We start from the raw sequence: 19983 nt of genomic DNA on the forward strand, positions 1-19983 counted from the left end.
TCCCCTCACTCTCTGGCCGGCCTCCCTTGGCCCTCCTCCTACCCCCACCTGCGAGGCTAAGAACCTTGCGGTCATCTTTGACTCCACCCTTTCCTTCTCCTCCCACATCTGAGGTCTCTAAAAAGTTAAATTTCTGACTGCACCTCCTCAGAGGTACTCTGCCTTTCCTCTCCTTCCCCCAGAAGCTCATGGTATCTCAAGCTCTGGTTCTCTCTAGCTTGGACTATTGTAACAGCCTCTTTCTAAATCTACCTGCCTCTACTCTCTGCCCTCTGCAACTAATCCAGGACAGGACTGTGAGACTTGTCCTTGGCCTCAAGCCCTGGGATCATATCTCTCCAGCTCTGAAATCTCTCCACTGGCTCCCAGTGGATGCAAGGATTACATTCAAAACCCTCTGCATTGTCCACAAGGCTTTCTGGGGCCTGAGTCCAAAATACCTTCAGCTATTCCTCCGCAAATACCTCCCCTCTCGAGCTCTTCGCTCCTCTACCTCCAACTCACTCAGGGTCAGTCGTTTTTCTAAGAAACGAGCTGGGGGTAGATCTGTCTTCAGCTGGGGCCTCCCTCTGGAACAGCCTCCCTGCCACTCTAAAACTTGAGGAGAACCATCTCCGGTTCCGGAAGCACCTCAAGACCTTACACTTTTCTTCTGCCTCCCCTTCTCCCCTGCTGAACTGTTCTCTCTTGGCACCGTGCACCTGGCCACCCTCTCTCTTTTGGGCCCAGGTACCTTCTCATCCTCCCACCCTCCGGCACTGCCTCCGGGCCACCCCTTGCACTGGGGTCTGTATCTGTACCCATACATCCCCCCCCCTCTTTTTCTTCCTGCACTTATCAGACCTACCCTGTCTGCTGCCTTAAACCTGGCACTTGCAAATTGCTGGCTGCATTACCACTGTTTGTTGCTTTTATTATTTGTTATTTATCTGTTTCTCCTCTGCTTCACACTTTCCACTTCTCCCCCCACCCCCATTAGCAATTTTTCCCTCCCCCCCACTCCCATGCACTTGCGTGTTCTCAATGTCACTGTGCCTAGTAAGATCACTGTTTTGTTCTCCCATGTTCCCCTCCCTTGCCTTGTCGTGCTCTGAAACACTTGTGTACGAGCGCGATAGAAATAAAATATCAATCAATCAAACAGGGAATACTGTATGGAGCGGAGAGAACTTCCTCCATCCGACATGTTGATAATGAATGAAGGCAATTGACGTGAGCCTGCCCTCCTAATGCCTTCAAGTTAAAAGCGTCTCACATTGATCAGCACTGGGCTGCATTCATTGGCTACATAGATAAGTTTGGCAAGCTCAGCTGAGATCCTGGTTGACAAACTGAATGCATTCTGGCTGCCATACCTGGTGTTTGGGCTAATGCTAAAATTCACCCAGTGAAATTAACGTTAGATGACGCTTTCATTTTAAAAGCATCATTTCAAAACGCTGATTTAGTTTTATTTATAATTATTCCTTCACCTACTAACTTTACAAACCACGATCTGCGTAGATGTGAGAACTAGTGTTCTTATCACTCGGTGGTGCATCTTTTTAACAAATCCTGCAAAATGAGCATCCTAAGGGACTAGCAGGTTTAAAGCTGGTGACCTTCAGAATGTCTGCAATGGGTGTTTATCCACTGAACGGTCTTTTCTTCCCACCATTGTACTGTCATACAGATATAGATTTGCATTAAGCCTCTAGTCCCTAAAACATTTGGCCTGATCCTGTTCTTTTGCCCTCGGGCACTTTTTGAAGGAGCTGGTTGTGTCTATCCTCTGTCCAGCGAGCTGAGCTAGTGCGGGTTATATTTAAGGTTACACTCTGCTGCCATTCATTAGAGTGGTAGCAGGCTCTGATGACCGTGCTGCCGCAACAGCCTTGTTTCTTTCCTAATGCAGAATGTATTTGCGCACTTGACTGTGTTCCTGTAACAGTGAGTTTTCCTGCCACACAAGTATTGTAGACATGTAGGCAAACGTCAATGCCAATTGTGCCTGATGGTTGGGGGGGTGGGATGGATGGCAATGTGCCTGGCGCTAAAAATGGCATCAGCCACTCAAGTTTTCTGAAACCTTAAGTAAAGCGTTTATTCTAAAGTTGAGCGGTATTGCTATTGATATTTTCTCCATTCGTTTGAAGGCAATTTTTTTTTTTTTTGAAGCATGCATGGTAGTTTAGGACATCTTTCACCGTGGTGAGATTACCCCCTTGTAAATGCGGGGGCGAGGTGTGGGACGCCTGAAGCCTCTATAATTTGGATGGACGAAATTGTAGAATTGGAAGAAACCTCTGCCCCTCTAACATTCTTTGTGTTGGGCACAGGGAGATGGGTGTTGGGCAGCGTTTGTTCTGGCCAGTTAGACCCTAGTGTCCAGGGAAACTCATTGGTTGAAATAGCTGGCATTTGTCTTTAAGATCGTAGGAACATTTCAAACCTCGTAACTGGTGAAAAATTGCACACAACCAGGGAGAAAAACCTTCAAAAAAACTATCTGTAGATTTCTTCAGTACCCAGCAATGGATTGCGCAGGAATGTTGCTCTGCAGCAGTATTCTAGTCGGGATTTGCCAATTCCACTCTAGAGACATTTCACCCATCCCTGTTCTCTAACCTCATTTTGATGCAATTTCCCAGCAAATCCATGTCCAGGTCCATCCAACAGATGCTTATACAGGGACAAAAGAAAAACGCACACCTGCCTCAAGTGTTCTAGCCTCCTTGCAGTCTTGGCATTACCTTCAAATGTAACCAAAGTTGAGATTTACTGGCCAGTAAAAATAAGTCTGGAATTTTTTTTATTTATACTTTGGAATTACTTTGTTAGCTGGCTAAGATCTGCGCATATCATCTGATGTAGCAAAAGACTCAATTTGTGTAATTTTCTCTTTAATGAGAAAATAAAAATGTGAATTTTATCCCTATTGTGATTGAATGATGTCTGTTCTATTTGAAAGTTGTGTGAGAAAAATGATTCCTCTAACTCGGTGGTATTCAAACTTTATTAAAAGCTCGCCCCCCCCCACTCCTTGAGTAAAGAATTGTTGCCGAGACTCCTTGAGCAAAAATAGTGTTGCTAAACCCCACCCCGGATGCCATAGCTACTTATATTTTCAGTTAAAAGCAGTCACCATGTTCCTTTTTGAAGAGCCTTGCGCCCCCAGACATCCTTCGGACCCCCAAGGGGGACCAGCCCGACAGTTTGAAGATCACTACTCTACCTGCATGTTTTTGTAATTCTTTACATTTAAATGAAAAGATGGCAAACCACAAGTCATTATTAAAAATACTCCAAAACTATAACCTGATAATTAATTGCCCTGCAAGAGTGGAATCTCGTTATACGGTCGAGCATAAATGAGAGGCTTTGCACAGAGCAGCTATGCATTTTTGCAATCAGATGGGTTCAGTTGGTAAATGGTGGGAGGTCAGAAAGAGGGTTCTACTTATTGGGGTGGCATATTTACTTGGATAATCCATTACATGATAGTTTGCTTGGTAGGGGGGGACATAACATTTTAAAAAACAAGAGATATTCATGAGGTGGCATGGCTTGGTGCCCTGCTAAGCTTGCCACATGCGATCTGAGCTCCAAAAAGAGTAACGAACAAACAGCGCTTTAAACCCTCAAATTGAAGCAGGTGTTTCTGCTTTAAACCTCAAATTGAAGCGGGTGTTTCTTTGTCGGAAAATGCCACTTTGAAGACTTTAGACCAGGATCGCTGCTGTGCGCGAGGTGGAGGGGCTGGCTATAAAAGACTGAGGTGTGAATGTACCTGCTCTCTCGAATCGGCAGGAGGAGCACGATGTGTCAGAAAAAGGGAAAAGCAGACGTGGAAGCAAGGAGATGCGGAGTGGAGGATTGCCTCTGTATTTAAAGACCTACACTTGGACGCCATGGAATGGATCCGGGATTCAGATTGCTCTACGTGGTAGCTGTACTGGGAGCGTGGCGGTGAGATAGGAAGAGTGTGTACCAGGAAGCTCAATTTGAGCATTACTAGTGGAGTGATTTCATTGGCTATCATATGGTGGTCATCTTTGTTGTGAGCAACACTTTACTTGTGCTTCGGCGTTGAAGTCCACAAGTAGGAGGCCACATCTAGCTATGGGTAATTGTATCCCACTTTGCTTGTAGCTAGTATAATTAAGAGATCACACACAGCCAAACGAGATTGAAAAGAATAAAAATGGCAACAGGTAAAAGGCAACAAAAGCACAAAACTATGACTTTGGGACTTTTAAAAATGGCAAATGTGATGGAGGGAGGGAACCCTTGCCTGTGACGCTAGGGAGGTGAGCCCGCTATGCAACACACTACCTAGGGGTCAAGGCAAGTGGTACTTAACTGGAACAGACTACCCCTTTGGGGACAAGGACTCCTGTTCCCGTGAGTAACTCCCTGAAGCCCTACACCTGACATACATGGGACTAGCCAGTATACAAAATAATTGCAAGTTCCATGGCCAGAATGAAGACAAAGTAAAGATGTGTCATTACTAGAAAAATAGAAGTTGTCCCTCTTAAATCCAAGTCTCCAGTTGACTGGTATGAGTACATTGAAGAGAGGACACGCAAAGGGAGAGAGAACATGTGAGAGGAAGGCGGACCCCTTATGGAAGCACGGTGCAAAGCCTGTGAAATTCAGAACTGCTTCAAGCAAAAGGCACAGGAAGCCTGACGTATACGAAGCAGAGACAGCTTGAGCGGAAAGCTCAGTGGTGGCATGACCAGGAAAGTAGTGGTGGGCAGGCTGCCCATTTAACTATGCTGACACCACCTGAAACTCCTCCCAGTACCAATGGCTAAACCGGGAAAACCAAGTTGATAAAGTTGAACTGCCAATGTGATGGACGAGCATAGAAATCCCAAAGAGTGAGAGAAATAGAAATGGAATAGCGTCACCTTGTCGGTGGGGGGGGGGGTCGGGAAAGTAAACCCTTTTGCAAGACCGCCTAAAAGTATAGAGCGACAACTAAAGTAAAAATGGGTGCAGTTCCGAGGATAAACATTGTACAAGACAGTCTATATGAGAAAAAGCTGAATGATCATTATCCGGAAAACAAAAACCCCCGAGAAGAAGGCATTGGATAAGAATATTCAGAACCCTGTATCCTAGAACGAAGGATTCAAACGAGGGGAAAGAAAACCCCAACAAGAGGCGAGAAAAACCATCAGTCCCATAAGGGAACTATGGGAGCAGATACAAAGGATAACAAGAGCCTATTTGAAAATGGTATAACCAAGACTCTAAAATAAGGGAAGGTGTAAAAGCACAACCATCAAGAGAAGGGAGTCGTTCTCCTGACCTTAGTTGATTAAACTAGTGGTAGGGTTGGTAGGTTAGTTTTGCACAGTGGACTTATTCCTTTGGACATTGACTCACAACTGACTAGCACCCTTAGTAAAGTAGGTAGGGAATACTCTATAGCGATGGGGAAAGATGGGCTGCCTTTTTAATAAAGACGAGGTAAAATTGTCCAGTGTCTCCACGTCCTTATTCTGATCCACCACACAATGCACGACAAACGGGCAGGGCTTGACAAGCTGCAAGTCATTCAGACCATCTTCATTGGCATTGTGGCATATTGAAAAATCAGTGTCGTGTCTGCCAAGCATGTTTGATCAAAATGAATGAAAAGGTGGCCCAACTACAGTCGACCTTCACCTTGGAGCAGAAGACATTAGAGCTAGACCTCCAGTGTGTTCAGTTGGCCCTGATTTTGAAGTGAATGAGCAAAGAGACAGAAGACGTGATTTTTGGGAAAAGAGCCTGGGAAAACGGGTTTGAATATCTAGAAATTGTGGTCTGAGCAAACGCATATATTCTTGGCATCCCTGCAATGACATAAGGTGAGAACCAGACTGCTTTTGTCTCCAATTGGCTTACAGAAATTCTGGACTTTAATTTAACTTGGTGGAAGCTCCTATATTCATAGATCAGTGCAACCGCATCAGAATCCAGGTATGCAACAAAATGCAGGGTATTGGAAGGGGTCCGACACTTGTCATCAAGAAAATACTGAAGGCGGCCAACAAGAAATGTGGCGAGGTCTACCAACAACATAAGGTGCTTGTATTCCCAGATATAGCTCAGTCCACTGCGAAAAAAGACATTTTGAACTTGCTTGAGAGACTTACTTGGTGAAAGAATTAAGGCAGCTCTACTTTATCCAGTGAATATTGCATATAACGTGCAAAGAAAGTTTATTTTCTGGAACTCCGACCCGGCAGAGGAACTGTCACCCAAAGTAACCAATGTTGACCAGGGCAAGAAATAAAACCCCATTGTTCTCTCCACGAGAGTGAACAGTCTCTTGTTTCTTTATAGCATTCAACCACCATTGTTCTGATCATGTATATAACTAATGTTAGAAACATTAACAAAGTATCCACATCACTTATGGTTTTGGGTTGGCATTAAAATGGCCAGGTGAGACAATTAACTAACTTGTTGCAGTTTAAGGGGCCTACTGAGATACTCAGGGAATGGTAGGTACCAGATACGTTTGGAAGAATGCTAATGAAGACTGGTGTTGGCAGCATATCTTATCAAATGTTAAGGATGTTCTACAGTATCCATAATCCTATAATAGGTTCTACAGGCTATTAGGTGGTCTAGAATACAGTTTTTTTTTTTATTTTTTATTTTTTTCACATCCTGATTTGCTCAAGTTGATTTTTTCTTTTTCTAGAGGACCCACAAACCTTCATTGGGGCCCAAGATCTATGGTTTGGGCCTGCAAAGAGTTCCCCCATGTGTTTTTGTTTTTATGCCATTTACCAGATTCTCAAACCTCATCTGTACTCTCGCCTACCATATGAACAGGATTGTGGAGACTTCCAGAGAGATCTGCAGCATCGTGTAATGTGAATAGAACGTTGGTATATTCTTTGTATTGAAGTTTCCCACGTTAATGTGTTTGCACTTATTTCATAATGTATTGAAAACTTCATTATGAAATGTAACATTTTTTTTGTGGCATGCTAGCAAAGCAAGATGGCTATTCCTAGTGGATCCCGTATAGCTTGTGCCCTGGTAGTGAGAAGGATGCAGAGCAGTAGAGCATTTCCATTGGTGGGCAATAAATGAGAAAAACGAAGCAGCTGGTGGAGGTACTTAACCCCGGCCCTTCACTCCACTGCATCGAGTGCCATGTTGATCATAGCATTGCTTGAGCTGCTGTCAGTTACTTCTCTCCATCTGTGGCTGACTGCAGGAAAAATAGTAGACTTAAATTGGACTACAATTTGAAAGACTTGTGTGACAGACACTGGATCAGCCGCTTCAGGATTTACTCATTAAATTCCTCTTCTGAAATTACATGGGCACCAGGATCCAAGAAAAACCCAAGGAAAAGGGACGATCAGACTTATTTTCGGCCAGAAGCAAGGGGCATAGAGAGGAAGCTTTGAGATCAAGATTCCCCAAGGTCCCTTCACCCTCAAAGTCAGCTCCAGTGGAAATGTTGCCGTGGTTGGAAATGACCGTTCCCAAGATATAGTTGGATAGAAAGACCAGAAACTGGAGACTGATGTTGATGGGAACTTGGTTCATCTGCAAATTTCATTATTGGGGTTGGAAGAGCAAAATAGTCTGGAGCCAAACGTGAGGGATTGGAAAACTAAATGTGGGCATGCGGTTTGGGTAATTGGGTTCATGATGGAATTTAAGGTGTCCTGGAGGGCTTATGGCCATACAGTTTGCTGGACAACTTCTTCTAGTTAAGAAGTCATTGGTCTTCTTTATGAAGAAATGCTACTGCAGTTGGGCCAGGAGGGAGTGTGAGGGAAGACTGTAGATAAAGAAAGACTATTTAAGGTTAAAACTGGACAGTAAGGCTCCACAGAAGAGAAGGAGTGAATTAGAAGAGCAAGGGTTTCCAATTATTGCAATATTAGTTACACATCTGGAAGCAGAGCTTTGTAAACTTAAAGGCAAGGGCAGGAATCCGTTCCTGGAAGATTGGGTGTCCCGAAATGGTAAATCCTACATCTGCTGGGATCCTGGGGAAGCACTAGCATTGCTGAAAAAAGGCTGGGTGTGAACATGAACCGACTTCGGGAGAAAGGAACTCTGAAACGACCTCTTGGAAGCAAGACAATGCATAACACGGGTTTGAATCCCAGTCTTGCACTTAGAAACTGGTCTGTGGTATTAAGCGTGTTAACCAATTGATTAAAATTAAATTATAATCTTCGTTGGCAACTGCAAGCACTTTTTCACTAATGTCTGCGCCAGTCTGATCTGGGGGCTGTTTGTGTCAAGCGGAGACATTAACCCCTGGTACGCGTGGAAAGCCTAATGGCCATTGATTAACTGCCAAATGAACTTTGACTGCTTTGGCCAGAGGGCCACATGGCAGGAGCAACCATCATCCTTCCCAGGTGTTGCCAGAATATGCCACAAACATTTGCAGATTATGGAAAGCTACAACTCCCTAAAAACTGGGTGCCTATTATTGTTTGGGATAGTGCTGACTTTGTGACTTGGTTAGTCATTGTAAAAGGTGCCTGTGAAACATCCACGAAAATCTGGACGCTACTAAATACATTTAGCTTTGCCTCCTTTTCACTGGCAGGTGAGATTTGGGGAACCCTTCCTTTATTGCAAATAAAATATATTTTGTTCTAAATGTGTTTGGGGTGTTGGGCGAGGGATGGAAGTTGGAGGAGGTGGGTTGGGAGTGAAGTCTTCAAATCCCTCTTTGCAGTGTGATGCTCTGGTGATGGTGGGGGAACTGGTTGGAGAAGTACGGGTGCCGCCTCATGTGTGCAGCAAAATGAAGTTTCCCTGTCCCAGGTTGTGTGGCACTTACAGGGACACGCTTCATTTGAATCGTGCTGCAGAGATCTTATGACCCTTGATAGATGCATTGTAAACTGATGCGAGAATCCATGCGATAGGCAAGTTTTGTGCTTCAAAATGGTTTTGAAAAACAAATTTAACTGCCTGTTTTTTGCTTTCCAGTTACATTGGTGTCACAATCGAACTCAAGCTGCCCCACGAGATGGATTTCAGTGGTAAAGATGTCAGCGGGGTGCTGTTTCAGTATCCCGATACAGAAGGGAATGTAGAGGACTTCACTGAGCTTGTTGACCGAGCTCACCAAAATGGGGTAGGAGTGGTTCATTACAGTTCATTTAACTATACGATTTTTCCTTCTGAAAGCTGACCAACTTCCTTCTGTTTCCTCAGACACTGGCCTGCTGTGCCACTGACCTGTTGGCTCTGTGTCTTTTGAGGCCTCCTGGTGAATTTGGTGTGGATGTTGCCTTTGGTAATTCCCAGAGGTTTGGGGTACCACTCGGCTATGGAGGGCCGCACGCTGCCTTCTTTGCTGTCCGAGAAGGTCTAGTGAGGATGATGCCCGGGAGAATGGTGGGAGTTACTAGGTAAGCCGTCAACTTGTTTAGAAGTTGTTGCAGCAAATGTTATTCTTCTGGTGTTTTTTTGCATTCATTTAGGGTATCATTTATATCAGGTGTTAAACATGTTCTCCATAGAGTCTCTGTATTGCCTTCACTTGCACAGCAACACAATGATACCCCATCAAGCTTCATCAATGTAGCTATTGATCTTTTGGTTGGTGATTGGCACAAACCAATCTGTGAAGCAACGGAGCTCCCTACATTAATGGGGTACAGTCATCCAATACATTCATATGAATGCAATTGGAAGGATAGAATTGTATGTGTGCTGTTGGAAGGTTACACAGGCTGGGGGTGCAGAGTTGTTAAACCCATGGGTCTAGTGGGAAGGTATAGATTTTCACTCGCAGGTGCCCAGTCACCAAGTCCTTCAGCAGCTCCTTCTACTGTCTTGCTCCCCTTCAGTGGCAATATTACCCGGCTTGAGACGAGCATTGCTGACGTTAATGTTTGACAAATGCACTTGGCAACCTGTTGTTGTGCTTGCACACTCGCGCCTCCCCAAACCTAACCCCCAGTGTGCTGGGATGAAAGCCTTTGCGATGGAGGTGTTGCAGGGCACAGGACCCATAGCTTCCTAAACCCCAATTGATGATTAATCCTGTATAATCTAGTATTTTAATTTGTATTCAGGAATATTTTTTTTTTTAATGTTTTAATAGAAGCGTGGGTCATTCCACACCAAGGGGGGAAAAGACTTTCATTTCACAGAAGGATGCACAGGCATTCTGTGTTAAACAGGAACTTATTGCAATTAAAAGGTGGTAGGCGTGAGGTAGCTGCTAGAGGAGGGACGTGTTTTGGTTTAGTTTATTCATTTGTATTGCGCGCCAGACCCGAGAGTATGAGGGCGCATGAGCAGCAGATTATTCAAAGCTTGGTTACAGGTTGCTTATACATATCTTATACATATCACTTACAGTGTTACAATGAGGAAGCTTATGCATATCATATACCTACATTGCAGATATATTAGGGAGTTTGCAGATGAGCATTCGTTCTAGGTTGGCGGCCGTGTGGTGTTGGGTTAGACGAATTAGAGCTCTTTGTTCTTTATCCATTGGATATAATTGCGTCTGAAGTGAGTAAAGGTTTGAGATGACCTAAGGGATGGTGGTAGGGCGTTCCAAAGTTGGGATGCCTTCACCTGGAAGCTGTTGCTGCCCATTTTGGTGCGTTTGTACCTAGGGACTATGAGTAGGTTTGCGTTAGAGGTTCTGGTGGGTCTGTTGGGGGTGTATTTGCATATTCTGTCTGCAAGGTAGCATGGGGCAGCGTTGTTCAGACATTTGTGCTTTAGCGATGCTACTTTGAGCAAGATTTTGTCTGAGGTGTTGAGCCAGTTATGGGATTTCCGGATGTTGGAGATGTGGGCTCTCTTGGGGATGTTAAGCGCAGCTCTGAGAGGGTTGTTTTGGAGCGTCTGAATTTTGTGTGTGATTTGCTTGCTGGCTCCGACGTAGAGGGCATTACAGTAATCCAGTTTGGATAATACCAAGGTTCTGGCTAGTGTAATGCAACTCTGGGGAGATAGGAAGGGTTTGGCAGCTCTTATAAGCTTACATGTGTAGGCGGTGGAAGATGCCATGGAACTAACCTGTAACCTGTATATGGAAGGTAAGGGCGGAGTCGAGGTATATTCCTAGAGTTTTCACTTCTCTGGCAACCTTGATCGGGTTTCCGTCTATGATGAAGTTGGTATAGTTTTTGGTCTAATTTGGTTATGTTTGTAGAGGACCCAAGGATGAGGAGTTCCGTCTTGTCGTCATTCAGGCATAGACTGTGCGAAGCCATCCATGCCTGGATGATGAGGTACACCTTGTTCACCAAGGCCAAATCCTGGTTGTAGTCTCCCGTCAGCGGGATGAGGATCTGTGTATCATCAGCGTAATTAGTATAGGTGATACCCAGGCCATCTAGATCATCAAACAGGGGCTTCGTGAACACGTTGTACAGAGTAGGGGAGATGCAGGAGCCCTGAGGGACTCCGCATGTGATGGGGATGGGGTCGGCAGCGGCAGTGGTGAAGACACGCATGGATCTGTTGCTGAGGAATGACTCGATCCATCTGATGGCTTCTTGGGAGAAGTGCGTGGCTGAATCTAGATGATTGCAAAGGATTTTGTGGTCAACTAGGTCGAACGCCGCGGAGAGGTCTAGTAAGAGAAGTAGTGCAGTTTTACCGTTGTCTCTGATAGTGTCTATCTGGGCTTTCAGATCAATGAGGGCTGTTTCAGTCCCGTGTAGGGGTCTAAAGCCTGATTGTCGCGTACCTAGGAGGTGGTTAGTTTCCAGGTGTTTTTGGATTTGTTGGTATGCTGTCTTGTCTAGTATCTTAAGCAGGAGGGAGACGGTGGTAATGGGTCTGTAGTTGGTCGGATAGAGGGGTCAAGGGAAGGTTTTTTAAGGAGGGGGAGGACCCAGGACTCTTTGAGGTTGCTGGGGACTGTTCCTGAGGCGTTGATGAGTCTGGTGATGAATGGCGATAGGTCTCTTGCCGCATCTTTAATGATTTGTGGGGGACAGAGGTCGCCTTTACAGCTGGAAGGTTTGAGGCTAAGAATGATTTTTTCCACTTCTAGGGTAGTGACTTTGGAGAAGCTAATGCAAGTACTGTTGTGTGGGTTGAGTACTGGGGGGGTATTACTGGGGTTGGTTGATTTGGAGAGGGAATCTTTCTTATTTTTAATTTTGGTTTGAAGGCCTAGGACTTTGTTGTTTAGTGCATTTTGGACACTAGTGCACCATTGTTTGTTCTTCACGCAAGTATCTGGGACAGGTACTGGTGTTTCCAATTCTTTGATAATTGTAAACAATTCTTTGGTACTAGAGTTGGAATGTGCGATCCTCTGGTTATAGGATTCTTGTTTGGCAGCTATAATTTCTTTTTTGTAATTGGCCTTGATTTTGTTTAGTAATAACTTGTTGTGGTCAGTGGGAGACTGTCTCCAGATTTGTTCCATTTTACTTTTTTCTAGTCAAAGCGCTTTTAAGGTGGCTGGAGAACCATTGGTTAAGGTGCTTTTTAGGTTTGCTTTTTCTGAGCTTAAGGGGTGCGATGGAGTCTAAGGCTGTGCGCATGGGATTATTGTATCCTTCTACGAGGTCATAAGGGTTGGAAGCAGGGAGTCGGTTGAGCGTGGGGAGGATGAGTGGGATCAGTTTTTCCGCTGTGATATTTTTCTTGCTTCTCGTGGGGATGGCTTCGGCTAATGTTAAGTTGGTTATGGGGCTTGAGGCTTCAAGCGAGAAGGAGAGGAGGTGATGGTCAGACCAAGATTGAGGTGAGTTATTGGTGATGAGTGCAGCGCAGTTATGGTCTGCTACCCAGTCGAGGGTTATTCCTTTGTTGTGGGTAGGGCTGGATACTTTTTGTGTGAAACCTAGTTCGGACAAGGTGTTAATGAGGGTGGCCTGGTGGTCTTTGGGGTCTTTGTAGCCTAGGTTAAAATCTCCTAGGAGGAGGCATTGCGAGGATTTTTTTAGGTTATCGGTGAGGATAGCACTGAGGTCTTCCTCGAAGGATCCCAGGGGTCCAGGCGGTCTATAAAGTAGGTGAATGGATATTGTTTGCGAGTTAGCAGTGGGTAGCTTGGCTGTGAGTGCTTCGCATGATGGAAGGTGTGTAGCGGAGTCTAGTCTGATGTTGAGGTAGGTTTTGGCGATGACGGCCAGGCCTCTGCCTCTAGATTCAGTTCTATCTGCTCGGATGAAGGTATAGTCATTGGGGATGGCTAGCGATAGGGCAGGGCCTGCGGCTGCATGGAGCCAGGACTCTGTTATGGCTAGGAAGTCTAGGTCTTCGGTTATGATGAGGTCTGCGATGTCCGTGGCATGAGCAATTATGGAACGTGCATTGATGAGGGCCACTTTAATCGGAGGTGTGGTAGTTTTTGTAGGGGTGGGGGTAGTCGCTGTAATGCATGCTTTATTTTTGCTGGTAATAGTGTTGAGTGACTGAGGTTTGAGTTTTTTTAGTGTGAGGTTGGCCATGTGCTAATGGTGGTTCGGTTGGTGAGTTTGGGTTGGGTGGAATCTCTTACCTCTCGAGGCTTAGTTATGGAATGCAAATGCAGGGAAAGGACCATTTTTTGGAAGTCCCCTCCTTGTTACCTGTTTACCCTCATCGAGCACTGACAAAAACAGAACTGCATGGAAAAACATGATTCCGAAAAGTCCTGTGAAAGCATCACATAAATAAACTTCTTCAATATTAACCTGGATTGTTAGTTCATGTATGGATAGTCCTGTATAAAATAGAATTTTTAATTTCTATTCAGGAACACCCATTTCTTTTCACATTTCCCAGAAAACAAAATGATGGGTCATATACCCAGATAAAACTAAAATGTCTGCATTTCTTATGATCGAGGAATGTTACAGAAATAAACTACCGGTTTTGTAAATCCTTGCATATGATCGAGAATGCCCATAATTTATTAACTGTATGCAGAAACCTTGAGGAAATCATCGGTACCTTTAGGCATGACATGGATACATTGCGAACTAGGCAATTCTGGCTCTGTTTACATAGCACACAAGATCTCTCACCTCCATTTTAGGCTATCCATTGAGCTTACAATAGGAAGGATTAACATGGTGAAATGAGGGTTGTTCTATTTTAATTGGTGTTTGGGATTCTTGTGTAGTTCTTCTAGTATGAATGTTGTTCGATGATTGATATGGATGTAATGTGCATGAAACATTTTATTGTTAGTGTGCAGGGACGTCATTTGGGGGTTGCCAGGGGTCACAGCTGCGACGCCTGAGGTCTCCCTTGCTAATTTAAGCTCCTGGGCTGTGGCCAACACCATGTGACTCTCTGGAGTGGGTGGCTTTCTTGATCAGGCCTCTTAAACGGAAACTGGGGGTTCCACAAGTGTAACACTTTGAGCGGTGAGGCTAAATAAGAGAATGGGAATAACAAATCATTTCTTTCAGGAATTCTATACATCAATTGGTAGACTCATTTAAAGTTTTATTTCAGGCACACTTGTACTGAGACCCCCGGCCGGCCCATAGTCGGGGTTTGCTCTGAAATACTTTAAGACGAGATAGCTGCACCTCGAGATGGCTGGGGATGCAGGGTCTCTTACTCCAACATCAATCAATAAGGATATCTCAATGGTTTGGCAAAGGGGAGTCCGTTTAATGACGAGTACAAAAAACAGGGAAACGTGGAAATCGACAGCATTGGGACAGCCCGTCTCGCTTCAACTCCCTCCCTTTATACTCAAAACGCGTCATAATCTGACGTGTAACACTCAAAAGTTAACATGCAATTCTATTGGTTGGGGAAAAGGTAACTTTAATATAGGTGCTATATCTGTATGTGGTAACGGAGTGAGGGGATTGGGTAAATACTGTCAGGTGGGCATCTAAGCCCTTCCTTTATAAATGACTACTGTAAAAATCACAAAGTACGATGTCTCATTGGTTCTACTAACTATAGGACCCTAGATAATTTGGTCCACTGTGATTGGGTTGGCATCAACCCCATGCATAACTCTCCACTTTGCCTAGCAGCACGCAGAATGGTCAACCAGGTGCAGGACGTCCCTTAGCTCACCCTGCCTTCCTTCCTTCCTTCAATCAATCATCACTTTATGGGCGGTGTGTCAATTAGTTCAGTGGTTGGCCCCGAAACTGCATCTTCTGTTTGGAAAAAGTTTTGATATCTGTCTGGGCCAGTGCCAGGTGTAGGTGTGAAACCGTGCCTCCTTTCGCGCGGCTGGTCACGTGCTAGTACACCATGGATTTGCCTCGTTTCTCTCCATTTGTGCATTTGATTTTCCTTTCACCCTGCCACCTGCATTTGCTTTCTTATCTCGATTCTTCAGAGGCAGGATATTCTGTTCTTGGCTTCAATTAAAAGTAGATGATGTCTACAGCTTTTATCTGTGACCTCGGCTTCCCTGGCACGAGCTGCCTCTGCCGAGTTTCGATTCAGCCTTTTCCTCTTGATGCTAGAATATAAAACTTCTTGCGTTTTGGCCTGTAATAACCTGGTTTGGTTCTGCTTTTTATGCAAAGTGGACCAGCACTTATTATATTGTGCTTCGTTTTGAGGTAGATTATGTACAATGTGGCTTGCCGCTCTATTTTTCTACTTAGCATAGCAGGCCGCACTGTTTTCTTTAGCTTCTCGCGGTTCCAAGCATATGTACAGGCGTTAGCTGGTTGAATATCTTCATCATGCTTTGGCTTAAGTTCTCTCGTATTTCACAATGCTCTCTTCTTTTAGTTTCACGATATCTTTATTCCTGCCGTTTCATCTTTGTCATCCTTGGTTCGTCATGTCCTCTATCTGTACGTTAGTCCGGGCCCTCGTGACGTCACCATTCACCCTCCATTAAGGATTTTCTGTTTGTTTGTCCTGTACAGTACTTAAACAATCTTCATTTCGTTTCATTTGCTGGTAGGGTTCTCTCAATGGGTACATTACTGACCATGGTTGTCTGGTTCTTGGTACTTCAATAGGTATTGTTCTTCTGAAAGGTCCTAGGCAGAGACCTACTGTGGCTCTCTGTTGGTTTATTTGCTCATCATATGTCACATATGTCGGTGTGAATGTTCCTGGCACTTCAACATGGGTGACTGGAGTACAGGCTATATTTGGGACCACCTCTACACTTCAGGGGGCGAGTCACTGGTTTTAGTTTGTTCTCAAACACTAACTCAGTTTTCCACCATTCTGAGGTCAATAAATGAGTACCAACACAGGTTAGGTGATTATTGTATGTATATTTGTTCTTATAAAGCGCTTATACGTAAGTGCTGTATTTGGCCTTGGATGTCTGCTTTCATTTACAGTAATTTGGTAGTATGGGCCTATACACGCTGATATTAACGATGCATATGGTGATCCATTCTTGTATGAAATATATATCACATTGTGGTATTGTGACCATATTTTTCGTAGTGTACTTGGGAACAATGCTATGTGACGCCATTGTCAAGGGGTGAAGGGTCGTGTTGCATCGCTTCCCGTGATGTCACTTCGGGGTGGAGTCAAATGACATCCTGTTCTGTGATGTCATCAGAGGTCGGGGGTTGTGTGATGCCACTTCTGCTACCCATGGCATTTTGTTGAAATGACGTCCCTAGTAGTGCGAAAAGTTTTTGTAACCTCCCACTTTCATTTAAAAAAAATTGAGGAATAAAAGGTTAAGTTTGATCTTAGACTACGTGTTCCGACATCTACATTAGACCAATCACACACCATTGTTTTGGGCAAACCGCAAGAGTAGATGTCTTTAGTCTAAAAAGACCAAGCTCCTCATCCAAGGTACCGATATGGGGTGTGTGGGTACCCAGATTCAATATGTAACATGCTTCCAGCTACCTCATTCTTCACACCTGAGTGCCCCTTTGTCGAGTTCGATCAATGCCAGTATTTGAGGGGGCTGCTATTTCATTGTTTCTTCAGGAAGTGTTGTTCCATCGGCTCTGAATGACTGTTAGTTCATTAGGTACAGGATGCAAACCTATATACACAATGTGAGAAACCTTCAGCAAAGAGTGAACAAAAGCTATAGCATTTCATTCCATGCCCTGTGACCCAACTGGGAGTGTCCCAATCACATTTTCAGCTCTGTTCCTTTCACAGAGTAAAATATAATTTGTGATCAGTCTGATTCCACTCACACAGTCCAGCACCATGCTAGCCAGTCCCCTCTGAACAAGACTTGTAGTTCTGCCTGTTGGGTGCCATCACTGCAGCTACCTCAATGAAACTGAGAGCGAAGGGTCCATGTCTGGGTTATACAAACACACTGAGGGTGAAAAAACTGCAGGCGGTGCACATAAAGCATAAACTGCTAAAACTCGGCCAACTGCTAAAACTCGGCCAACAATTGTATGCTCCACGCCAAATGTGTTGGAGGTAACCAAGATGTAGAATACCTTCTATTGGTTTCCAGGAGTTAGCTGCACCCCCCCTCACTCTGACACCAAAAAAGGCAGAAGCACATGGCTAGTGTTGCTGATAGATTAGTCGTCTGATTTAGAAAATGTGTAACCCTTTCTTGTAAACATTCCTATCCTGACTGGTGCGAAGAAACCTGTCCGAGCTGGACCATTGCTCTTGTGAGGTTTTTTAAAAATGTTTTATTTTTTTTTTACTTGAAACCCGTCAGTCTTACAAATGACAACAAAATCCAGCAACGCTGCCAACAGTGGTTCTCTACACCCCACGATTCAAACGTCAATTGCATGGTGACTGGGGGGAAAAAAGTAACCTTGTCTAGTCTTTACGGTTCAGTGGTGCATAGATGTGCCAGTGATGTTCAGTATTTAATTGTTGGTCAATACAAAGAAAACATTTTGTTACAGCACAGCAGACCTTTTTGATATGGTAAGCTAAAATCATTCTAAAAGAAAGGCAAGCAGTGCCAGAGGTTCTTGCCTTAATGGGGAAGTTCACTCAAATTTTATCGTCTCAAAAGATGGGCCATAATCAAAAATGTATAAAAATAATTTTTAAAAAGCGTTCCTATGTAGCATTATGAGAAAATGAGACTGTTTTGACATGGGGCATCCATTTTGTGAAATGAAGCAGCCTCCAGTTTCTCGTGGCAATCAAGCAAAAGCTCCCTACTGTGAGCTTTTGCTTACTGCTGCCAGAGAGCAGAGCTTAACAAGAAGCGCGGTGGACGCCACAATAATTGCCTTAACTTTAATTTTTTACGTTTTCTGTGCTGCAAGTCCAGGGAAGCACAGAAAATGTAAAATGAAAGGCACAGCAATTATAAATAAATTGCCAGCCACCGGCAGAATTTTCATAATTGCTGTGACTTTCTTTTCTAGTTTCCGGAGCACGGGAAACTGAAAACTAAAGTCACAGCAATTAAGAATACTCTGCCAGTGAAGTATTCATAATTGCCCAGACTTTCGTTTAAGTTTCCCGGGCTCCCCCATGCTCTAGGAAGCCCGGGAAAGCAAGAAGAAAGCAATCTCCAGCAGCACATGGCAGGAAGGAGCCTGATGGTATTCTCTGCTCTCTGGCTTTAATAAGCAAAAGCTCCCAGTCGGGGGCTTTTGCTTCATTATTGCTGTGCGAGCAGAGCTTAACACAAGCACAGGAGGCTCATTCATTTCACAAAATCCATGCCTCCGAGTGCTTGAAATGTTTGACTTTGTGCGTTAGATATATCTATCTATCGATCTTGTGGAATCTGCTTAGATCACATGCTATGCATAGACCGACATCTAGTGGAAGCTGTGGAGTATTAGTTTTATAAATTCAAAAAAGGGAAGTCAACCGGGCGTGCCTGTAATACTATCCCTAGTGTGACGTCCACTGTACCCATGGTCCTTCATGCGACAAGGTCCCTCAGATTGTTTTGTTCTGACATGAGGTTGCAATAAGCAGATACAACCATCAGAAATATGATTACGGTGAGTAATGTATTATATAATCTTTTATTATGGCCCATCTTTTGAGACGATAATAAAAGTTTTTAGTGAAATTCCTCTAACGAAGCAGAATATTGGCAACACCCGACTATTTATTAAGCTTTCCACCATAATAGTGCTAGTGGAATCCTTGCTAAAGTCCTAGTTGTTTAAATTAGCTAAGTATTAATGTGTCGCAGAGACAAGGTGGAAATGGGACTGACCAATCTGCTGCAGACTATTTTGTATCCTGGTGGTTTTCTGTGGCTCTAACAGTTCTGGGCTGCTTTTGAAATATTTCCTACCATTTCATGGGTCTAAATATTGGAGGTGCTTGAGCTTTAAAATGTCAAGCAATGTATGCTAGCCCAATTGCATTGCTCCATGTTGAATTGATCCGCTCGCCCGCTAAAGTTATCCAGGGTACCAGGGCTTCCCCGTTTCTTCTGATTGGTGAGGGAGGTCTTTACTTAACGTTTTCAGACCAAGCCTACCCTTAGGGGCACTTAGACTATATTCACTGTTACTTTATTCCAACATTGACCTGTGCCCATTCATGATTTTTGGAGTACATGGGAATAAGTATATTTTGGTTGACAAAATGGAGTGGAATCCAGTTTGATGGGAACGTTTTTTTTCTTCTCATTTTATCAAAGCTCAGTCTTGATATTATGGTGACTTATTTGAAGGTCCAGGAAATTCTGGGTATTGCTCGGATGGTCTTGGGTGCCAACAGTCGTGGTTGTAGTGCGCCTCTTTCCAACAGACAGCGGCTTGCTCTGTTACATACTTCTCATACACATTATTTCTACGCATAAATGAATGGATACTCGTAATACCACTTGTGTAGGCCTTTGTGTTAAAGTTTTTTTAGGATTGTGAAATATGCTGGCTGCATTTATTTGAGCTCACAAGTCTGCGCCCTTAGAATGTATAAACATACGGCCTTAGAAAGTGGCCTTGAAATGCGCCAGTCATGTGTATGCAAGTCCTATTTTGATGGCATTAGTAACAGTCCTGTGCCTTCCCCCTTGCCCCCCTTCACCGCAAATCTGAAGCAACCTAGGCAAACCACTATTGAACTGTGGCTAAGTGGGGCGCAGCAGCTAAAACTAAGCCACTTCTTTCTTAGTGATCGAAGTGAGCGGGAACTGTTTACTAT

At 44.2% G+C, this 19983-nt stretch overlaps 1 protein-coding gene across 1 annotated transcript in view; it reads left to right on the forward strand.

Moving 5' to 3' along the window:
- GLDC (glycine decarboxylase) overlaps nucleotides 1–19983 on the forward strand; it is a 472733-nt gene that overhangs the window by 227300 nt on the left and 225450 nt on the right. Inside the window, exons 6-7 of the mRNA XM_069625925.1 lie at nucleotides 8965–9112; nucleotides 9193–9389. Of these exons, the coding sequence (XP_069482026.1) occupies nucleotides 8965–9112; nucleotides 9193–9389 (345 nt within the window). The remainder of the gene's footprint in view (nucleotides 1–8964; nucleotides 9113–9192; nucleotides 9390–19983) is intronic.

The sequence above is a fragment of the Ambystoma mexicanum genome, chromosome 6p (genome assembly GCF_040938575.1).
Source record: "Ambystoma mexicanum isolate Mex_15411 chromosome 6p, UKY_AmexF1_1, whole genome shotgun sequence".
Classification (NCBI taxonomy): domain Eukaryota; kingdom Metazoa; phylum Chordata; class Amphibia; order Caudata; family Ambystomatidae; genus Ambystoma; species Ambystoma mexicanum.